This window comes from Carassius auratus, chromosome 12 (genome assembly GCF_003368295.1).
Source record: "Carassius auratus strain Wakin chromosome 12, ASM336829v1, whole genome shotgun sequence".
NCBI lineage: Eukaryota > Metazoa > Chordata > Actinopteri > Cypriniformes > Cyprinidae > Carassius > Carassius auratus.
In genome coordinates, this window is record NC_039254.1 from 17,249,869 (window position 1) to 17,272,622 (window position 22,754).

Below are 22,754 nucleotides of genomic sequence, written 5' to 3' on the forward strand. Positions count from 1 at the left end.
TGTCTGCTCCATTCATTCACACAGAGACACTCAGAACAAGCAAGATTCATATGTAAATTGTATTTTTGTGGTTTAATATTCACAGACTATAGTCCAAATGGCCTTTTGATTAAGTGTATTGACCTACTTTTGATTATTATTAATTCAAAATTTGCCCAATTATTTGACATTCTGCATTAAACAAAAAATTCTGTGATTGGATTACAGTATTATGTCTGTGTTTTCCACTCTGCAGAAATCACAGTGCCCTGCTTAAACTGGCTCTGGTGCATAATTGTAATGTAATTAGGAGCTCGGGGCTTTTACCTGTGTGTCACATGATCAATAAGATGCTGTTTGAACATGAAGCTCCACTTTCTGATGACGTTGAGCAGGGCACTTTTGAAGGCTCGAGCGTCCACCCTCATCCAGCTCTCAAACACATGGATGGGGTCCAGCCGCTGCACCTCCTCATACAAGCACTCGTATGAGTCCACCTGCTTGCGGAAGCACTCCAGAGTCGGAGGGGTTTCTGGGACGCCGTGCTCGGCGTGGGCCTCGATCTCTTCGCTCGTGAGAACATGACTGTACAGCAGGAACTGACGCATGAATTCCTTCCGGTCGTCCACGTAGAGGTAAGCGTAGCGTTCCAGGCTGTTACGATACTCACAGCACTGTCCCATGACTTTCCTCACGCGCTCCATCAGAAGATGCCTCCACTCCGCAAAGTCCACCATGTCCTCCATATCAGCCTGAAGGAACAAGACGACTTTATGTAGACATATCTGATCAGAAACCACTTGCATAAGCAACATGAAACAAAATTCACTGCATTTGCTTTCCTAATATGTTTTTCTGGGGTCAATGTACACATTTTTAAAAAGAAAAGGAAAAAAGATTTCTTTCAAATTCTTTTATCAAAATGTAAAGACTTGATCTGCCTTTTGATTGTGAATCATGAATTTTCAGGTTTCTGCAGGTTTTATGAAGATAAATATAAGATTTTTCAGACCAAGTAAAGATAACATTAGTTCAATCAGGACCACTTCCGTCAAGTATATTTATGACAATTATAATCGCATACAGTTAGTGTTGGCGGTATGGTTATGTTCTGGGCAACACTCCACACGCCTGTCCATGCAGCCATGCTTGGACAGAGCGGGGAGAGCAGCAAGACAAACCCCCCTGGGGTCCAGAACAGAACCATTATAAGCATAAATAATTACAATTCACAATAACAGTTGTAAACAAAATGTGATAGAGACTGCTTCCAATGAAGACACTGTAAAGAAAGAACAAAGTTAAATCGGATTACAAGTTAGTTGGTGGAGTTGGGGTTGGAGGAGGAAGTTAATTGCAAGCAGCGTTTCGATGGAAGAGACACTGAAGAATGGGAATTTAAATAGACCGCAGGTGATAGGTGTCAAGACTGGATTGGTACACATCAAGAACAGCTGACTATCAGCTGATGCAAGCGTGACTAACGTGGCCTGACTGAACTAACGCGATGACCGTAAATATGTTGAATTTAACAAAATACATCAATATATCCTCAAAATGTCCTCAAAATGTAAATATATTGAGTTAGCAATACTTTGAGAACACTACTTCCAATAGATTTACATTTAAAATAAATAATTAAAAAAGAATCCTTGTTTACCAGTGTGAATGTCCAAAAATCTTAAAATAATTTCTTGGAGATGAAGATCAAAATAAAGATATTGTCACGGTTTTACGCTGCCTGAAGGAATACGGAGTCGAAGATAAACGGAATAAGGTTTTTAATATATCCAACACAGGGGATATCCAACATGGAGCACAGAGGTAGACACACGTAAGTAGCAAGTGAAGACCCGACAAAACAGAACTGAAAGGACAAGGCTTAAGTACAAAGGATAATGGGGAAACACAGGTGGATGGAATAACTAAATTAACAGGGACATGGAACACATGAGGAATAGAATTGACACACCTGGGAACTAATCAAACTAAACACGGAAGACAGAAACTGGGTCACTGGGGCAAAAACACTAAATGAGTCCAGGTGTGTGACAGTACTCCCCCCTCCCGGTAGGTGCGTCCTCGCACCGTAGAAACAACAGAGGGAGGCGTGGGTGGGAACTTGGGAGGAGGTTCCGGTGGAGGACGGACTCCCAGGAGGGGGCCAGCAGACAGGGACCACAGAAGGAGGAGCCAGGGAGGAGACGACGGAGGGAGGAGCCAGGGAGGAGACAGGAGCAGGAGGAGCCAGATGGTCCACCAGAGACCAGCCAGGACGGAGATCCAAGGTGGAGTCGACGGCGGGAGGAGCCATGGTGAAGGAAGGGTCGACGACACCAGGGGGCCGACAGGCGGAGACTGCACCGGTGGGTGAGGAGCCCAAGATGGAGCAGCACAGCCGCAGAGCCAGGGGGACGTCGAGGTTCCGGAGGGCCTAGGTGGAGCAGAAGGCTCAGGCGACCAAGGCGGAGGCAGGGTCCTGGCAGACCGATGTGGAGCCGGAGCGACCGAGGATGGAGGTGGAACCGGAGGGAAGGAGGAGCCTGACAGAGCCGGAGGGATGGAGTGACGAGGTGGAACCAGAGGAGTGGAGTCCCGAGGCGGCGGATGGTCGACGACTGACCAAGGTGGAGCCGGAGGGACGAGGGAGCCCGGTGGAGCAGGTGGGATGACAGGCCACGGTGGAGACGAGGGAGCTAAGAGCCAAGGCGGAGCCGCTGGGTCGAAGGACCGAGGAGGAGTCCAGGGCTCGGAGGCTGGAGGCGGAGACAGGGCCTTAACACGCCAAGGCGGAGCTGGAGACTGGCAGTCCAGCGGCGAACCACCGCGCCCCGATGGCGCGAACTGAGGGTGAGCTGCGGGACTGACTGGCACCAGCAGGGATGACGAGGAACTGGCTGGTCTAGGAGGAGGAGAGAGGAGAAGGATGGGAGGAAGGACAGGAGGATCAGGACTGGACGGAACCAGCGAAAGTGGAGCAGAGGGACCAGCAGGTCCTGGAGGAGGTGGGAGAGGGAGGCCGGGAGGGAACACAGGGGATACAGAAGATTCAGAGCTGGGCGGAACCAGCGGACACACAGAAGATTCAGGGCTGGGCGGAACCAGCGGAGACACAGAAGATTCAGGGCTGGGCAGAACCAGCGGAGACACGGAAGATTCAGAGCTGGGCGGAACCAGCGGAGAGACAGAAGATTCAGGGCTGGGCGGAACCAGCGGAGAGACAGAAGATTCAGGGCTGGGCGGAACCAGCGGAGACACAGAAGATTCAGAGCTGGGCGGAACCAGCGGAGACACAGAAGATTCAGAGCTGGGCGGAACCAGCGGAGACACAGATTCAGAGCTGGGCGGAACCAGCGGAGAAACAGGAAACTCAGTGCTGGGCGGAACCAGCGGAGACACAGAAAACTCAGGGCTGGGCGGAACCAGCGGAGAAATAGGAAACTCAGGGCTGGGCGGAACCAGCGGAGAAACAGAAAACTCAGGGCTGGGCGGAACCAGCGGAGAAACAGAAAACTCAGGGCTGGGCGGAACCAGCGGAGAAACAGAAAACTCAGGGCTGGGCGGAACCAGCGGAAATGGAGCAGAGGAAATGACTGGAGGAGGTAGGAGTGGGAGACTGAGAGGGTATACAGGGGAATCAGGGCTGGACGGAACCAGCGGGGAAACAGGAATATTAGGGATTACCTCCGTAGACCAGTCCATCAGATCCAGAACTTGCTCCATATGACTTTCAGAGACTGCATATAGCTCACCCTCAGTCGCAGGAGTGTGGGCAGGGCTTTCCTCCACGCCCTCGATCTCCACGAGGACTCCCACGATGCACAGTGTTGCCGGCTCACACACCTGGTCAGTCGCGCTCTCGAGATCCGGCTCCCTGTCAGTGGATGGCTCGGACTCTGCGGCTGCGGTGGGCTCTGGCTCCGTGCGGCGTGATGGTGGCTGGCTGGTCTCTGGGTCGGGAGTGGGGCTGGCGAGGTCCTCTATGGGGCAGACGGTGAGAGGTGACCCATTTCTCGCCAGAGTCCTCTCCACGAATGCGGCGAAATCCTCTCGAGGACCATCTTCGGACGACAACGCTCTGCATTTGGAGTTCAGGCTGGTGTTGTAGAAGGTGCAGAGCGCGTTGTCCGGGTAGCTGGTGGCATTAGCTAATAGAATAAACTGTCTGGTATGGTCCTCGAGAGAACGTCCTTCCTGCTTCAGCAGAAGGATGAGGAATTCGGGACGATAGAGGGGATCCATAGAAACACTACAAAACAAAAAGACTGAGAAAAAACGAAAGCAAAACGGAGGGAAAGACGCAGTTTTCTACTTTCTCTTTTGAGGTCGGGTCTTCTGTCACGGTTTTACGCTGCCTGAAGGAATACGGAGTCGAAGATAAACGGAATAAGGTTTTTAATATATCCAACACAGGGGATATCCAACATGGAGCACAGAGGTAGACACACGTAAGTAGCAAGTGAAGACCCGACAAAACAGAACTGAAAGGACAAGGCTTAAGTACAAAGGATAATGGGGAAACACAGGTGGATGGAATAACTAAATTAACAGGGACATGGAACACATGAGGAATAGAATTGACACACCTGGGAACTAATCAAACTAAACACGGAAGACAGAAACTGGGTCACTGGGGCAAAAACACTAAATGAGTCCAGGTGTGTGACAGATATGAACTCTTGTTTTATGAAAGTCAACTGCTCCCCGTGCGCCTCAGCATAAATGGCTGCCCACTGCTTTGGGTGTGTGTTCACGGTTTGTGTGTGTTCACTGCTGTGTGTGTGCACTTTGGATGGGTTAAAATGCAGAGCACGAATTCTGAGTATGGGTCACCATATTGGCTTAATGTAACTTCACTTTCAATTTGACTTTTTTTTTTTCAGATCCGAGAAACTTAGTCAGCCTGCCCAGAACGGGGCTACTAATAGTCCCGGCAAAGTCTCCTATTAAAAATGATGGTCCTCAGACCCACATCGTCTGCTAGGAAGACTCGATTGACCAGAGCCTGCTCGGGGCAGGACCCAATGAAGCACACTTGGCAGGATACAAGTTCAGAACCACTCAAAGCCTTCGGCCTGGGAGGGCCACTCTGACTCTAGACTTTTTGGAGTATGAGAAGTGACAACCCCGGAATTAGGAGCTGGAACACGATAGGTTGGGACTGCTCTGCCCAGCAGCCCCTGCTGACCGCCTCAGCCTCCTAAAAGGAACTTCTCATAGTCAGATAAACAGTGAATTTAATTCCTCAGAATTAAATGCAGGTGAACAACCAGACGAGCATACACGGTCTTGCATGGTAAGATTCATATAAAAAATGATATATCTAACTTCTCATATTCAGATAAATGCCTCATTTAATTCCTCATAATTAAGTGGATCCAAACAACCAAATGAGTAAACACGGTCTGGTATGGTAATATTCACATCAAAACTTAAAATGATGTAATACACGTCACACAATATAAACTATAATAATCTCCTTGGAGATAAATAGCTGCAGCAGAGTTCACAGTCAGAGGGGGAACAAACCGCAGCACGGGCTTCCGAGCCTCGAAAACGAGCTCTAGATCTAGGGAATACGGTTGGAGATAGGAAGAACCATCTCCAACCCGTCCGCCAGATCCATATAATCCCCGCAAATTTAGTCACCGCTGTGCCTCAGCAACAGCAGGACCGGAATTGCAAGATTACAAGCACGGTCACGCTCATCCTCATTCACGACGCTCGTTCCACCTCACATGTTTTTATAGCTTCCTGGTCGCCCGCCTATGACGTCACACCCATTCATGAGACTGATTACACATGCTATTCAGAGCTGGTCACGCTGAAGGGCGTTCCCATAGCATTTTCGGACGCAGCTCGAGTTCCGGAAGGGGAACCGTCTTTGTATTTCTATAGTCTTTGCAGCTAGTGGTTGAAATGAGTACTGCAATGCAAACTCATAGTATTGGATATAGTTGTTTCTACTGCCTCCTCTTCCGCAGAATCGATGCTCACATGGATTGCCAAGTTGATGACACGCAACAAGAACAAGCGCAGTTGACAATGGTAGGCAACTAGTCTTATAGTGTAAGCTGATTAGTTGATTTATCCGTGTTTTAATATGCCTCTGGTCATAAAGATTTTTTGCATTTGTAGGCTTTTTAGGTTGGGTATAATCTTAGATATCTGACTCAGTTCGTCAGCTATCGCTTCCATCGGTATGATACGCTGTGTTTTCTGCCGGCTGGCATCCTAGGCTATCAAAATACTACTGGTTGGATGGAGAAACACAGACCGAAACAAAAACAGACATTCTGACACAAAACGCACATTTCAGAGAGGAATAACTGGCAGTAGCATTATTGAACTTAAGATTTTTCCCCTAAATACCTGCAAACCTATGTTTTTTTTTTTTTTTTTTTTTTTTTTTCTGCTTTTGCACAGCACCATTTCATAGTATCTAAGTCCAGATGAAGTTTTGCGTTTGGCTCAGTACCTGATAGTGTGAGAAACCACTGTGCTCAGATAACCGTGGCACAAGAGCGGAGATCCTAAAGATGCTATTGATGAGGCTCTCCACCAGATCATGGAACCCGTCTGAAGCACTGAACTCCAACGACGGATTAAACACAATCTCAGGAACCTGCAGAGATAACTGGACCTCAAAGAGTGGGGCTAATCCAGCCTTCGGATCTGTATCAGGGGATTTGTGTAATTGTTTAGTGCAGAACAATCAATCTGCAATGAGGGAAAACACCTATAATCATTTTTAGTAATGCTTCAAAAAAATGTAAGCACACCTGTGTTTTCCAAGAAGAACTTGAGGGAGCTCTCAACAGCATTGAAGAAACCATCAATGACCATTTCATCAATGTAATCCACATAAACCTTCCACTGCACAGAAGATGGATCTGCTTTCAAGAGTGACAGGTTGTCCTGAAACAAAACAAAAAGTAGAAATGTTTGGGTGAACGGCTCCTTTAAAATGTGTCATTCTGTCAGTTGCTGTCTGATGGAATCACCGCTGGCTTTAGTCACTGCATACTTTAAGCAACATATGGATCTTGGTTCCTGATGCTCGGATCCGGCCGTATGTTCTCTCCAGACGCTCGGTCTTGTCTTCCAGGTTTAGAAGAGTATCTTTCTTCCCCTCCTTCCTCTCAAAGACTGGGGTAGTCCAGCTCTTCATGATACTCTGGATCTCCTCAACATTGTCTTTAGTCCTCTGTAGGCGTTGCTCCAGGTCATGCACCATCTCACGGACATCTTGGATGTATTCCCAAATCCCTAACAGAGAAAACACGTTAGAGATTTAGTGTATATAAAAATCTAGAGTATATAAAATCAAACATCATGTCATTCCAAACATAAATGATCTTTATACGACAGAGGGAAAAAAATAAAGACACTATGACTATTGTAATGATTATGTGGTGTGTTTACTTTTATCAGCACAAACACTGCGGAAAATAAAATCTTTTTTTTTTAGAGCTCAACAGAAGAAATAAATCATACAGGTTAGGAACAACATGACGTAAATTATTCCTTTAAAAAAAGAATATATATATATATATATATATATATATATATATATATATATATATATATATATATATATATATATATATATATATATATAAAATTAAGCTCAATTATCAAATAAAAACACACTGATGACAGATTTTAATCTGAGCCTTAAATGTTCTACAGTGAAGAGTGCTGAGAAATGCCAAGTTATTTTAGTATAACTGAAATACAATTATAGTTTTTATTAATACTTAATTAATAAAATACAATTTTTTTATTAATAATTAATTTAAAATTTAGTTCAAGTTTTAGTAATTTAGCTGTTTTGTCATTTTAGCAGCTTTTATATATGTCTATAAAGTTGATTATTTTTTTTTATTTCAGTTTTAGTTATTTAAATGTTGCTTTTACAACTAGCTGAAATAATAATAATAATAATAATAAAAATTATTATTATTATTATTATTATTATTTTAGGTTACAAGATTCTTTTATGGTTTTAATTTAAAATTTCAGTGATAGTTTTAGTAATTTTAGTACATCAACTACTAATTAAAACTAAATGTGTTGCGTTGGCAACTTTCTGAAATAAAATGTTACTTACCCTATATTTTCTTTCATGTAACATGATTGTTCATTAATGGCTTTCATTTTTACTTTCGGTTTTAGTAAACTATGATAATGGTTTTGAAGGTGCTTTTGATGAAATATTTTATGGAAAATGTTCAGATATCACTGAATCACAGATATCACTGAGATATCACACCTGCATGTGCTGCCCTGAATGAGCCTGCAGGACGCTGTAGCTTTGAGTGTTCATAATGACGTTTGCATCACACTAACAGCTGCAGTGGATCAGTCTCAGTTATTTGAGGGTTCAACACTGATCATCTCTACCTTGGCTTGTCCAGCAGAGGTTCTGCTCAGCTTCTTTGAACTTGGCGTCAATATCTGTCAGCTGGCTCTGGATCAGCGGCATCTCCACCTCGAGCACGGTGCTCATCACTTTGTTGTACCAGCTGGTTGCGAGCTCCAGATTGGCCACATACTGCCACAGCAGCTCTCTGTTGGAATAAACGTCTGCAGCCATATCTGGAATGACTTCAGCCTCTCTGGCCTCGAGGTACTTCACTTCCCGGAGCACTGACACCAGCTACAGGGCGAGAAGAGAGTCGAGTTTGATAAGGGAACTGGCCTGTAGATATTAACATATGTGTGTGTGAAGAGCGGCAGCCTGACCTGCGGGCTGAAGTTGACAGAGATGAGTCTCGTTCTCTGCTCTCGGGATATCAGCGGCTTCTGGAGATTAAACTGTGACTTCTCAGCCACAGAACTCGTCCAGATGTCATACAGTTTAGAGGCGTATCTGGTGATAAAGGCAGCAGGAGAATTACGAACATGTCATTTTTTGATGTATGCTAAAATTAGGGATTTTAATGAATGGCTGCTCTTCATTCATCAAATGTGGGCAGTGCTTCAAACTGCCAAGATGAACAAAACATAAAGAAGTTTCTTAACAGAGCACTACATACATTATACCTTTTTGGCATCAAATGCAATTGCAAGGGAGATTTTCCAGCATGATTAGATGGAAAGATAAACGATTGCATTAATTTTAGTCTGTTCAGAAAAAGTAATATAGTGCACAAGCCAGATGGAACACTTTTATAGTGCACGCTTTTGCTTGTTGGAGCTCGACAGTATGAATCACCATCCACCTTCAATCCCTCAAACATCTTTATTTGCTTTCACAGAATATATATGTGGTCAGAAAATGTGCTACATTGATTTGAAGGACAGTACTAACAGGAATGCAGACGGTCTGTGAACACATCAAATTAAAATCTCAGTTTTTAACATCCGCACAGTTTTAGACCATCAAATGCTTAGGATTATGTGTATAAGGCTTTAACTGTTGGCACAGCATTCTTCAAGAAGCCCGTCGGGTCCCTGTACTGTTACAGTAATCTCTTTATAGGCCGATTGTGAGAGGCCGTACACTCTGGCCTTTATTGGATTTGGTATGAGCTTGATCGTCTTATTAGAGTTGCAGAGCTGCGGTCCATGAAATCAAATATCGCTTTGCTTCACACAACTCATATATCTCAGTGTCAAGAAATAATGACTAGAGATACCAATAACAGCTCCAGCTAGATTGTGTTTACGCAACATCGCTGATTACCATCATCTAACGAGGAGGCTTAATTTCTGACTGGAGAGAACGGAGATCTGGCTCCATGGGAAATGCATCATTTGTTTCTCACATGGAGGGAAACACACACATGCATCACATCCTTGGTCACATGTATCATGCATTCCTACATCAGCAACGCTTTACCCAACCATTGTTCAAGCTGTGATATGGAAGCATTGCACGTAATTGGAGAAAATGAGACCCTGAAGTAATAATCTACAGACACTAGCGCCTAAATGAGCAAATAAATCATGGTTTATTTGTTTATTCCATGTTGAGCTTGAAGGTCCCTCAGCAATACCACCCTATCTTCACGTTACACCTTACTGTTCATGATTGCAGCAGAGAATATATAGGTCTTTCAATAAAAAGCCTCAATTATTTGAACAAAGGTGGATCACAGTGGTCTATAGATTGGCTAAACAAAAACAATTAATCTGTGATTAAAGTTATCAGATGAGACTCACAATCAAAATAAACATGATTAATAAAAGGGATTTAAAGGAGACCTATTATGCAAAAAACACTTTTATAAAGTGTTTCAACAAAGTGTGTGAAAACATCTAGCCTGTAATGGTAAAAATCGCCCCCCTCATTTTTTTTTTTAGAATCCCAATAAATCATAAACAGTCTCTCTGTCCACACAATTCCAGATTTCTCCCTACGATGATGTAGGGAAGAAATCCGGCATATGCAGTTGTTTAGACTCGAAAGATTAACTAATCAGTTCTCTTTCTACATACTACATACATTCTAAAATACAAGACCCTGTGAGGAACCCTGGAGTAATTTTTGACTCCTCTCTTCTTTTCAACAAGCAGATTAGTGCCGTTGTAAAAAGCAGTTTTTACCAACTGAGACAAATTGCTAAAATTAAATCTTTGCTTTCCCCTTCTAACTTGGAAATTGTAATCCATTAATTTATTACATCTAGGTTAGATTATTGTAATTCACTGTACCGTGGCTTGCCCCAAAATGCATTATCTCGTTTATAACTTGTTCAGAATGCTGCAGCCAGACTGTTACTTGGATTAAGGAAAAGGGATCACATTACCCCAGCGCCCACACTGGCTCCCGGTCAAATTTAGGGTGGATTTAAAAATTTTGATGTTTGTTTACAAAGCATTATCTGACCTTGCTCCCAAGTACATCAGTGATCTTTTACATCCTTACTCTCCGACTAGAGCACTAAGGTCCTCTGACCAACTGTTACTGACGGTTTCTCGCTGCCGCTATAAATCTAAGGGTGAACACGCTTTTCGGTAAGAGGTCCGAAATTGTGGAATAGTCTTCCTCTCTATGTGAGGTCATCTTCATCTTTAGCCATTTTTAAGTCGTCCTTGAAGACATATCTGTTCTCTGTAGCCTTTGAATAGATTATAAATTATGTGTTGATGTTGATAGAATTATGTGTTGTTGTTTTTACTGTTTTTAAATTGTTTATTAATTTGTAAAGCACTTTGACTCAACCTCTGTCGTTTTTAAATGTGCTATATAAATAAAGGTTGACTTGACTTTCTGGCTCAGACTACATTGGTTTAGTTTATGGTTCTGTCACGTGATGAAGGAACGACTCAAACCCGAAGACTTGTCAGATAAGAGGTGAGGTGAGCTAATCATAGGCAAATAATGAATTCATCTTTTCTGTTTCTTATAGCATTATAATTTTGAATTGTTTGTAGTGTGATGTTTGTAGTGAGTTTGTAATAGATGTGTTAGGGAGGTAACGTAACATTTCAATGACATTTTGCTAAAATGAACGGAATCAACGAAATGACTTGAAACAAGATTTGTTTATTTTGCCGAACGAGACTCAAAGGACCGAGTCAGTAAAATGATCTGAACTTCCCATCACTACAAGACACAGCCCTGAGTGAGAAGCAGCAGTCGCTATTATTGTTTTCTTAGTTAGTTATAGTTACTCACTACTTGGTCCAAAAAGTAAGAGTTAGTAACTGAATTACTCTATAATAAAAGTAACTCATTACCAGGGAAAGTAACTATTTGCGTTACTGTAAAAAAAAAAAAAAAAAAAAAATTATATGTCAAATATAAATATATATATATTTATTTTGGAGCAGTTTTCACAAGTCAGTTAAAATGAGTAGAACAGACAGGTGTTCGTACATAACTTTCAATATGTATTGCACGTCAACAGACAGCAAGAGTTTTATCCTGCACTTCCAAGTATTATCTTTGTAAGAAAAGTGTTTTTGGCCACTAGCTTTGTAAATGCGTTTGTCACATATTACATGTACACATTACATGCACGTTCTTGCCTTTGACCACATTGAATTTGAATTAGTGCTTATATCTCCACCTTAAAAATGGCAATTTTTAATCGGATTGCTCCTGACTCGCCATCTCTGCTGCTGCTGCGAATCTCGCGTGTGTGCGTCTGCGTGTGTGTTTGACGCCGCTGGCGTAAAAACACTGGCTCTGATTGGCTGCAATGAAACACATGACTCTGCCTTAGCCAATCACAATCGCTTATCTCGTTATTAACCCACCTCCTCACTCGCTGTGTGAGCCAGGGGTGCGTTCGGATTACATAATTTATTAAACAAAATGCATAGTAACGCACCGCATTTAACGTACAGTAATGTTAACGGCGTTATAACGACGGGAAAAGTAATTAGTTAGATTACCCCGTTACTGAAAAAATAACGTCGTTACCTAACGCCGTTCTTTTAAACGGCGTTATTCCAAACACTGGTGACTACACATGCGGTAGTGTGCTTTTAAGGGGGAAGTATTAACAGGATTAAAAAACGGAAATATATTTTATTTATAAAAAGAAAACTATGCAGTGTTTTTAAACTTTTAATTACAGTTTCAGCTCTTTGGTTCTCGAATCGGACAGAGTCCGACAGAAACGGTTCTTGACTCGTGAACGAGTCAGTCTATTGTTCGTTATCTTGCTCGGCTCTGTGTTCATCTTCAGTTCTCTCTTCACAGCAGTTCAGTCAGTGTACTGTTTGAGTAAATTAATTACTCCAGAATATTGGTTTGTTTTAACTCAGAGGGAGTGTCAGCCACATTAAAAAAAGTTAACGGCTCAAGTCATTTGTGGATTAATGTGTATTGGAAACGCTAACCGTTTCAAACAATTCAGTTCAATCTGGTGAAGACAATGCTGAATAAAGTCGTAGTTTTTGATATTTTTTGGACCAAAATGTATTTTCGATGCTTCAAAATATTCTAACTGACCCTCTGATGTCACATGGACTACTTTGATGATGTTTTTCTTACCTTTCTGGACATGGACAGTATACCGTACATACAGCTTCAATGGAGGGACTAAGAGCTCTCGGACTTAATCTAAAATATCTTAAACTGTGTTCTGAAGATAAATGGAGGTCTTACTGGTTTGGAACGACATGAGGGTGAGTTATTAATTTAGATTTTTGGGTGAACTAACCCTTTAAGAGTCATAATGCACCCACACAGAGCTGGGTGGTAACTGATTACATGTAATCTGGAATATGTAATTAGAGTCACAAAATTATTGGGAATTTATTATTTATTTACACAATAGCAACAAAATATTCATAATATTATTGATTCTCCCTAATCCTTCTTTTTCATGTTTACAATTTTCCTTTAAAAAAAAAAAATAGTATATATACAATTTATTCATGGTTGTCTGACATTGTTTATGGTCACATGACATGCAAGTACCACATTACTATTTTCTTACTCTTTGTATTATTCCGCAATAAACGAATTTCTGATGTCATAAACGAGTTAGGTCAAAATTAATCTAAACATAATCTAAATCTAATATATGAAATGTAATGGATTACGTTACTAATTACTTTACTTACGTTACTAACATTTTTGTAATTAATTGGTAAGTAATCTACCTAGCTCTGCACACGCATATATTTTATGTAATAATTTCACTGACCCTTTGAGTTGCTGCATCAACTCATCGTATTTCTGGATCACCTCCTTTCCATCCGCAGTCTCCATACATCTATTATCACACAAATAAAGTGACTGTTTAACAAAGAAGCAGTTCCAAACGAGCCTTCCCATCAAACCCCAAGCATAAGATATTTACGGGTGGTTGATGAATCTGAAGTTATTGTAAGGGATCTGTATGCGTTCCTGCAATTGCTGGACAAATTTCAAACCTCCGGCAACCACAGGCATGTTCTTGGAGACAGGAGAGTAACCTGGTGGACCAATAAACAGCAGATGTCAAGTCAAAAACCCAAGTTAATAGCAAACAGCGCAGTGATTTTGTTTGTGAACACTGAACCTTGGGTTTCTCCAGTCAGCATCTGCTGCTTGAAGATCATCTTGCAACATTCCAGTTGCTTGTCAAACATTTTGATCAGCATCCGATATCTAGTGTGCGCATCGGCTGCTATCAGGGGTCGCTCCAGCAGTCTTCCAAACATGTCCAAAACCTGCCAAGCAAAGATTCTTTGAAACCGTGTTGTGTTTATTGTATTTCAGAAACACAAATGCTTTCCACCAACTTCATCCAAAGGCATACTTTTTAATATTATGGTTCACTGCACTATCAACTGCAAAAATCAAATATAGCAGTAATGAAAATATGTTTCAGGGTGGAATATTCTGTTCATTGCAAGTTCAAATGACTACAACTCAAAATACACAAAGAGCCTAAAGCGTGTTTTCTTCTCCTGCAGGGTTCAAACTGAGCTCTGTTAAAGATCTTTGGAGATTTGTGTGCATTCCAGTCTTAAAATTCAGGCTGCGTTCCTGATTGGGACTTGATAACATGCAGGTATCTATAAATCATTGAAAGACAGGAAAAAAACACTGAAACTGTCCATGTATAATGTCCAAACTCTTAGTTATTACTAAGACCAGGAGCATGTGTGCAGCTCCACACCAAAAAAGGCTTCCAGACATTATTTTATTGTCACATTTTCAGAAAGTCTCGCTCACCTTGAAAGCGTGCTCCAGACCAGCAGCATCATCGAAAGCATGACAAAAGATTGTACTCAACTGCCGCTCGGTATTCTCCACCTTGAGCTGAAACTCCTTGAAATCTGCTTCAAACTCCTACAAAGAAACATTGTTTGTTTCAGCTACGTCAACCTTCAGTGTTTGTGCTGTGTTTTTTAGGAGATGCTGTCCACTTACCACATTACTAACATCAAGGCAATCATACGGCTTCTCTGAGAATGTTTTATACATCTCCAAGAAGTCTTCATATAAGAACTGGACTCGCTGACTCAGAGATTTTCCAAGAATCCCTCCAAACTCGACCTTCTCCAACTTCATCATATCCACTACAGTCAGCAGGAGAGTCTATATGATGGCAATGAAAAAGACCCAGACAACTCTGATAACACATTTTGCACTACAGACTCTTAAAATAATTCCATAGATGGCCTAAACACATACTATGCATGTGTGTGAGTACGTTTCTCCACTTACTTCAATTGTACTGAGTCTCTTCATGAAGTGATCCAGCCCGACAAACACAAGGAGGGGTGAGAAATCCCAAGGCTTTACCTCACTCTGGTTCCTCTGGTACTGACTCAGATTGGCCCTTCTGTCCTCATATGTGCTCTTGAAGTGTGTCAGCCCATCTATAGCCATCTGCACTCGGGACAGGCTTTCCAGCACATCACCCTTCAGGACTTCCTCTGGGTTCAGGAAACTCCGGGCCTAAAAAACAACACTTAAATGTAAAGCTTTCTCTCATGGTGCGCTGATGAACCAAACTGTTTTAAAGGTGAGTTCAGGCTTATGATTCAAACTCTTGTGCAACTGCTACATTAGTGTGGATCATTTGAACAAGTGTGCAGACCACGCAGATACCTCATTATTTTATTTTCCATTTGAAATTGCTATTTATTTATTTAATTAATTATTATAATTCTATTCTTTTGAAAAAGCCATTTTTAAATGTCCTCTTAGGTTGTTTTGAGAATGTTCACTAATAAAAAATAGCACCTCTGTATATTTGTTTGTTACAACTTTGCTTGTTCAACTGACAACCAAGTTTCCCTTCTGAATTTGCATAACTGCACAAGTTTTATAGTTAATAAAATCTTTAAAAACCAATTACATTACTTATACTTTCATTTCCTTGAATAAATAGGAAATTGAGTGAGACTGTGTAAAAGGTGTGTGGACGTGGATTTGTAATCTGGCCCTTTGGTATAAAGGAGAAAAAATGCTGGCTCTCGTCACTAAAGTTAACCATCCCTGTTAAAGATGTTAGATGGATAGATGCAGTTCTATGGCTGTTTGACTGTAAACTTTAAATGGAAGTCAGTGGAATATAATAATGTGTGTGTCTGTCCCTTCACCTGCTGGATGAGGAGGTTGCAGATCTCCTGTAGAAGCACTATGAGTCGGGCTGGACTGTTGTAGTATTTGGAGTTTGCCCATATAAGACACACTGTGTGCATGAGAGGAGCGATCTTTCCCTTCACCTCACTGAAGTCTGCGTTCTCCACATCCTCTACAAGTCTCTCTATTGGCTTTAGGAAGGTATTGACATCCCTCGTCTCGTTTCGAGCTTAATAAACACATCACAAATGCAATTAAGATTCAAAGCTTTCAAGCAATTAATGCATTGTGTATTTGATGGCAGAAGCTGATGTTATACCTTCTGAAACGTCCCGGAGCATTTTTGCAAAGGCAGGATAATAACTGCTGTCGACGGCAGCCAGGAGCTCAGCCAGCATCAGAACTCGAGGCGACTGGAACTGGTTATGAATTCCCTGAAGATCAGCAAGCCTACAACATAACACAACGTGGACAAACAAGACTGAAGGAGCTTTCCAGGCAACATCTGACTGACTGAATTCCCAGGACTAACCTGTTTTTCCAAAACTTTATCTCTGCATGTGGAGTGGGGTTTTTGCCCTCAAGTAATGGCTCTGACGAGTCCTTTTTCAGGACCTTATAGACCTGATGACTCCAATCGATCACAACAGTCTCCATCGAATGAATGAGTCGTTTATCCACAAGATGCACACTGCAAACATCAAATCAATATTCAATCAAATCAAATAACTACTGTAACTCTCATGTGGAGTTCTGGTCATTTTGGTCCTGAAAATGCAAGTTAATGTTTTTGCATTGAACTAAAATATTCTGACTTTGCTCACACAGCTTCCCAAATTACAGACCATTTTTGTGGAGTTCTTGCTAAAAAAAATTATTGTCATGCTATATTATATTGTCAAATATTGGGTTATTTTTGTTTGACAAAAAGATTGAATCCAAGATTTGGTAATAGCATAATGAGAGTTACATTTAGTCATTTAGTAGACGCTTTTATCCAAAGCAACTTACGAATAAGGACGATGGAAGCAATCAAAATCAACAAAAGAGCAATACGCAATTTTTTAAAGAACAGAATTAGAAAATTAGAGGATCAAATAAAGATGGAAGAGATGGGTTTAAGCTGATTCCTGAAGATGGCTAAGGACTCCGACTGTTTGGATTGAGTTGGGCTGAGCATTCCACCAGGAGGGAACATTTAATGTAAAAGTCAGATTTACAATCAATGTTTAAAGGTGCCATGTGTAAAAATTGAGGTAAAAATATCAAAAAAATGACCTACATGCATCAAAAGAATGAGAAGAAATAAGGGCGATGATGTCATTAAAAAAATGTCAAGTTATAGTGCTGCAGAGATATCAACCTTAATTAGCATTAGCATTACTAGCCACGGCCCGACAGGTGTCGTAATACCAGTTTCGGCCATGGGAGGTGGTATGCGGGCAACATAACCACCAGCCAACCAGCAATACACTAATAACTCGCACGGCTTGTGGGCGTACTTGAACCTGATGTCAATCGTGTGGAAAGCCCACTACTTCATTTCAGTTCAGGGAAGAGAGCAGAAGGATGACCGAAGCCCTTGGCAAGAGACCACCACCCGCTACAGGGAAACAACCGCGCTCGGAATCACAAATCAAATCCGATAAGAAAAGGAGCCGAACCAGAGTAAACATCGGCACTGCTTTCCATCGCTGGAGTCAACTGATGGACTTGAAAGAAATGAGGTTAGACTCCGAACTTGCAACATTTCTTTTGGATTGGTAAGTAAGATGCTGTTAGTATTTTGCTAGAAGTTTATTTTATATGTTTGCACATTTTTTTCAGGAAGTTATAACATAGAAATGTATCGAAGGCTGTTCGACAAACGTGCTAATGTTATCGATGGCTAACCGTTTCTCGTTTGTTACTCTAGAGTAGACCAATTCACTTTATTGAGGCATACTGCCCCCATCTGGTATGGAATGTGGAATATGACTTGATTTTTTTGCCAGACATGACACATGGCACCTTTAAAAGGACGGTCATTTTTAAACTGGAAAACCAAATTGGAATTATAAAGAAAATTCAGGACAGAACATGGATTGAGACTAAAAGACATTTATTAAAATGTAATGGCCCCATGAACCCACCTGTTATCTCCCTCTTGAGCGACTGGCTCAAACTCCTCGAACCCTGGAGGCACGGGAAGGTGTGTTTTGCCCTTGACTTGTCCAGCAATAACAAACACATTGTTCTTGAGCGCGTGGATGTGTCGCATGAGGTCCTGAGAAACGACATGAGGAAAGTCCCGGTGGTTCCTCGCATTGGACAACACCGGTTCCACAACCTCAACACATGGGAAAGATGAAAGTTAAAAACATGCTGTGATATTTGGTCAATTCCCTAATTTGCTAAACTGTAATTCATGTTGAGACTTTCATCCAAAATTACTTTCTGTCAGAGAAACACATCAACACAATAAAAATTATAAACTTCACCAACCCTGTAATACAAAGTTTGTGGTTTCAAGTATATTATTACACAATAAGAGGATTACATTTACTCATTGTCTCCATAATAACCCAGTGTTTACATGGATCGTCCTGCTACTGCTATAGTGACAGGCAGGTCAATGCTCATTGCTTAGAAACTGCTGTAAGGTTTTGTCCTGTCTGTGTAAGCCCTGAACAATGGTGAATGAGAATGAGTTTCTGAACTAAAGATGACATGTCTCTTAATGATCACAAAAGGACAATCTGTGTGCTGTAATGTGCTTTTGCACACTGCTCATCGTCTTCCTGTCGTATAAAAAATGTCCTCATGCTGACAGTTCTGCATTTAGTGTAACTGTGGCTTCAATAACAAAACTATGAGGACAGTGCAAAATTCCTGAACAAAACAAACAAATAAATAAATAATTTAACCAAATCTAAAAAATGTATAACTGAATATTTAGATGAAAATAATAATTTCTAACAGTGTTATAATCTGTTACAATTTTCAACAATATTAAACTACAATCAAGTACATTTTCTTATATTAGACATATAAAATATATTTGCATATTTGGTTTCAGTCGATTGTATGTATCATACCATCCATCCTCTCTGAGTGCGAATGAACTCAGAAACTCTCCTGGAATGGTCCGAACTAAGACGTGAACCGATTCTTTCAGACAGCTCTGCGTACTGGTTAGACCGATTATTTCAAAAGAACCGACTCAGATGAATGATTCGTTGGCGAAACTGACATCAACACTCCTGACCTGAGCAATGACAACTAATAACACTAATAGAGGACTGCTGAAATATTGTCACGGTAAATAAAATATAAATTAATAAAATAGATGTCACATAAAATCGAATTAATTAAAAGAGAGAGAGACGATGTCCACTCAAGATACACGTAACGTTAACGTTAACTTAGAATCCTAATAGCGTTGCAGTTTGTAGTAAACTAACGTTAGTGTCAGATACTGTGTGGTAGCTAATAATGATCTCTAGTATATTTCTAAGTTAACAATTTAACAGCTTAAGTCTTTAAGAAGTGGCTTTCCTCACGTCACTAAACTTTATAGCGAATCTAAATGATTGTTTTAAAAGAATCGGTTCAAAATAATGATTCATTGGCCATCGACTCACCTTTTCCACGAACACTGAGAACTGCTCCAGAGGAGAGTGGCACATGTCTCCACAAAACAACTCTGTTTTCATTTTATCAGCGGACAGTGCAGTTTTACGCCGCTTAATGAAATAAACCGACTTGTTCCTCCCGGTTCCCGAGAGTCCGAGAGCAGGGGTCAACTGTCCGGAGGAGTTTAACGATATCACCAGAGTCTTGTGTTCAGATTTCTCCAGAAAGTCCTGAATGAGCTGCCGCTGCTCCTCTGCGGCGACACACTTCTGCCAGCGGTCAGACTTCACATTAAACGCTTTCGACACGCATTTCTCGAAGAAATCAAATCTTTGGTCAACTTTTGTCGACTCGTTTTCCTCCATTTTGCCGATGTGTTTCTAACTGACCGCACGACTGATTTCTTTTAAACAGCTGTCTCCATAGCAACCAGTGTTTACATGTACCGACCTGCTGTTGTTATGGTGACAGAGACAAACCTTTTCACAGGTGACTGTCAGTTATTTATTGAAATGTATAAATGTAACGAATAATTATTATTTTATTTTATTTTTTGTATAAAATTAATTATTAGCTTTAAATGCATTTAAAAAATATCTCTTCCTAAAAACAATTGTCAATTAAATTAAATTGTACAGACAGATTAAAATTAAAAAATAAATTAAATTAAATCAATGCATTTAGCAGATGCTTTTATCCAAAGCGACTTACAGTGCATTCAGGCTATCAATTTTTACCTATCAGATTAGATTAGATAAACATATCTGACACAATTACTACCTGCACAGATAAATGATGTCATTTAGCAGAAGCTTTTATCCGAAGTGATTTACGAATGAGGACAATGGAAGGCATTAAAATCAACAAAAAAAAAAGAGCAATGATATATAAGTGCTATAACAAGTCTCAGTTAGCTTAACACAGTACACGTAGCAATGGCTTTTAAATAATATAATAAATAAAAAGAAAACAGGTAGAATAGAAAAAGAATAGAGCAAGTTAGTGTTAGAGGTCTTTTTTTATAATTGTATAATAAATGAAAAGAAAATAGAATACAAAAAAATTAGAAAGGTAGTTAGATTTTCTTTTCTTTCTTTTCTTTTTTTAAAGAATAGAATTAGAATAGTGAGTGTTAAAGTTAGAGGGTCAAATAAAGATGGGAGAGATGTGTTATAAGGCAATTCTTGGTCGATGATTTTCACTTCATGAAACCGAGTGAAAGTTTTTTTAGGCATCCTAAACATTAAAATAGCTCTTAATAATAATAATATATATATATATATATATATATATATATATATATATATATATATATATATATATATATATATATATATATAAGAATGCATGAAATAAAAGCTCTGAGACGGACAGGAAGAGAAGAGGAACCAACGGAGATGTCAAACCTGAAAGAAACAGAGGAACAGAACAAACAGCACTGGTCAGTGTACTGTAAGTAACTGTTATGCAAATTCATATTCTTTAATGTGATGCAGGCGGCTGTGGAGAGCTTCATCTAGAACTGTCTGTGTAATACATGAACAACACAAAACAAAAATTTGTTTTCACTAGTTGTGCACACAATCCAAGTGTACTGAAATCAAGCTATATTTTATCTGTGATATTATATTAGGTAACATATTTTCAGGCTTTATATTGTACATAAGTTGCTCTTTAGGCATGTGCATACTGCTCCACCTCATAAGCACTCTATGTGATACAAATCCTTTCTCTGTTTCACTCAGTGAGGATCATTTTCCATGTAAAAGCCTCAGTTGTGTTTAGTGAAATCAGAAGGCTCAGATGTGTGAACTCTAGATGCAGTAACATTCAAATGCCATTGGATGGCACTAAAAGAGAACAGACTGCAGCATAAAGTAGTTTGAGGATTTTCCTACAGTGATTCTCTTCTTTCTTGTAGCAAATTAAGTTTATTGTCTCCTGAGCCAGACAGTTTTAACATACAGTGTACAAGTTTCTTCTGCTCACCAAGACTATATAGTAAAAACTGTGAAACATTACTACAATTCAAAATTAGCCTACTGTTTTTTATGTGACTATGTGTTAAAATGTAATTTACTGGTATGATCAAAGCAGATGTTTCAGCATCATTACTGCTATGCTGGTTTGATATGATTATTATCAATGTTGAAAACAGTTGTGTTGTTGAATATTTGTGGAAACTGAAATACATTTAATTTTTAAGGATTCTTTGATGCACAGAACATTCAAAAGAACAGTATTTATTAGAAATAGATATCTATTTTACTGACACACATAAAATGATCCAAAGATTATTTTGAGACATTAACTATCTATGCAAAGAGTCACATGATCAGTGTCTCAAATGTTCTTAATTAGTGACCTATAAATAGTTCAGCATCTGTGAAATTTATTTTATGTAACAGTTTTAGTCAGTTTCAGTTTAGGCTTTTTGTACATATTTTCTTACACAAATGTGCCTGTGAGCAGATATGTAGATGACAGCTGTAGATGTTTAAGTAATTAATTATTATGGCTCATGAGGACATGAAGATTAATGCATCAGTGTGATAAGATTCTGAAACGGAAACATGAAGCATTATTTATTGAAAATTCTGATGTAGTCATGTTCTGTTCATGACCGATGGAGGGAGCTAAAGGAGCACCGTCTGAAACCAATGAACCTGCTTCTCATGAAGCCTGTGATCTGCAGAATATAACGATGAATATGGGTGGATAATTACCTCATCATACAGGCTTTTAGTCATTAGTTGTTTTGAAAATTAGAAATGAATATCAAGAGCTTGTCTGGGTTTAATGGGATGATATTTGGTATTAATGAATTTTGTATTATTATTTTTTTTTTACTTTTATACGTATAAACCGTAATCTTGCAAAATGTTATTACAATGCGAAATAATGGTTACTATTTTATTATCCTTTAAAATATCATTTATTTTTGTGATGCAAAGCTAGATTTGCATCAGCAATGCCTCCAGTATAAAGTGTCACATGATCCTTAATTAATTATTCTAATATGCTGATTTATTATTAGAATTATCAATGTTGACAAAAGTTGTGCAGCCAAATATTTTTTGGGAAACTGCAAAAAAGAAACATTTTCAGGATTCTCCGATGAAAAATAAATAAATAAAAAGAACAGCGTTTATTTAAAATATAAATCTTTTCT

General features: G+C 40.0%; 1 protein-coding gene across 1 annotated transcript in view; it reads right to left on the reverse strand.

The window, feature by feature from the left end:
- dnah9 (dynein, axonemal, heavy chain 9) overlaps positions 1-19,947 on the reverse strand; it is a 95,127-nt gene extending 75,180 nt beyond the window's left edge. Inside the window, exons 1-17 of the mRNA XM_026277343.1 lie at positions 19,591-19,947; positions 18,100-18,296; positions 16,500-16,658; positions 16,287-16,417; positions 15,985-16,196; positions 15,104-15,337; positions 14,807-14,974; positions 14,609-14,725; positions 13,950-14,100; positions 13,749-13,863; positions 13,593-13,661; positions 8,728-8,854; positions 8,386-8,641; positions 7,007-7,248; positions 6,762-6,897; positions 6,458-6,654; positions 307-731 (exon numbers count right to left, since the gene is read on the reverse strand). Coding sequence (XP_026133128.1) covers positions 307-731; positions 6,458-6,654; positions 6,762-6,897; positions 7,007-7,248; positions 8,386-8,641; positions 8,728-8,854; positions 13,593-13,661; positions 13,749-13,863; positions 13,950-14,100; positions 14,609-14,725; positions 14,807-14,974; positions 15,104-15,337; positions 15,985-16,196; positions 16,287-16,417; positions 16,500-16,658; positions 18,100-18,296; positions 19,591-19,947 — 3,293 coding nt within the window. The remainder of the gene's footprint in view (positions 1-306; positions 732-6,457; positions 6,655-6,761; positions 6,898-7,006; positions 7,249-8,385; positions 8,642-8,727; positions 8,855-13,592; positions 13,662-13,748; positions 13,864-13,949; positions 14,101-14,608; positions 14,726-14,806; positions 14,975-15,103; positions 15,338-15,984; positions 16,197-16,286; positions 16,418-16,499; positions 16,659-18,099; positions 18,297-19,590) is intronic.
- Positions 19,948-22,754: the final 2,807 nt, after the last annotated feature.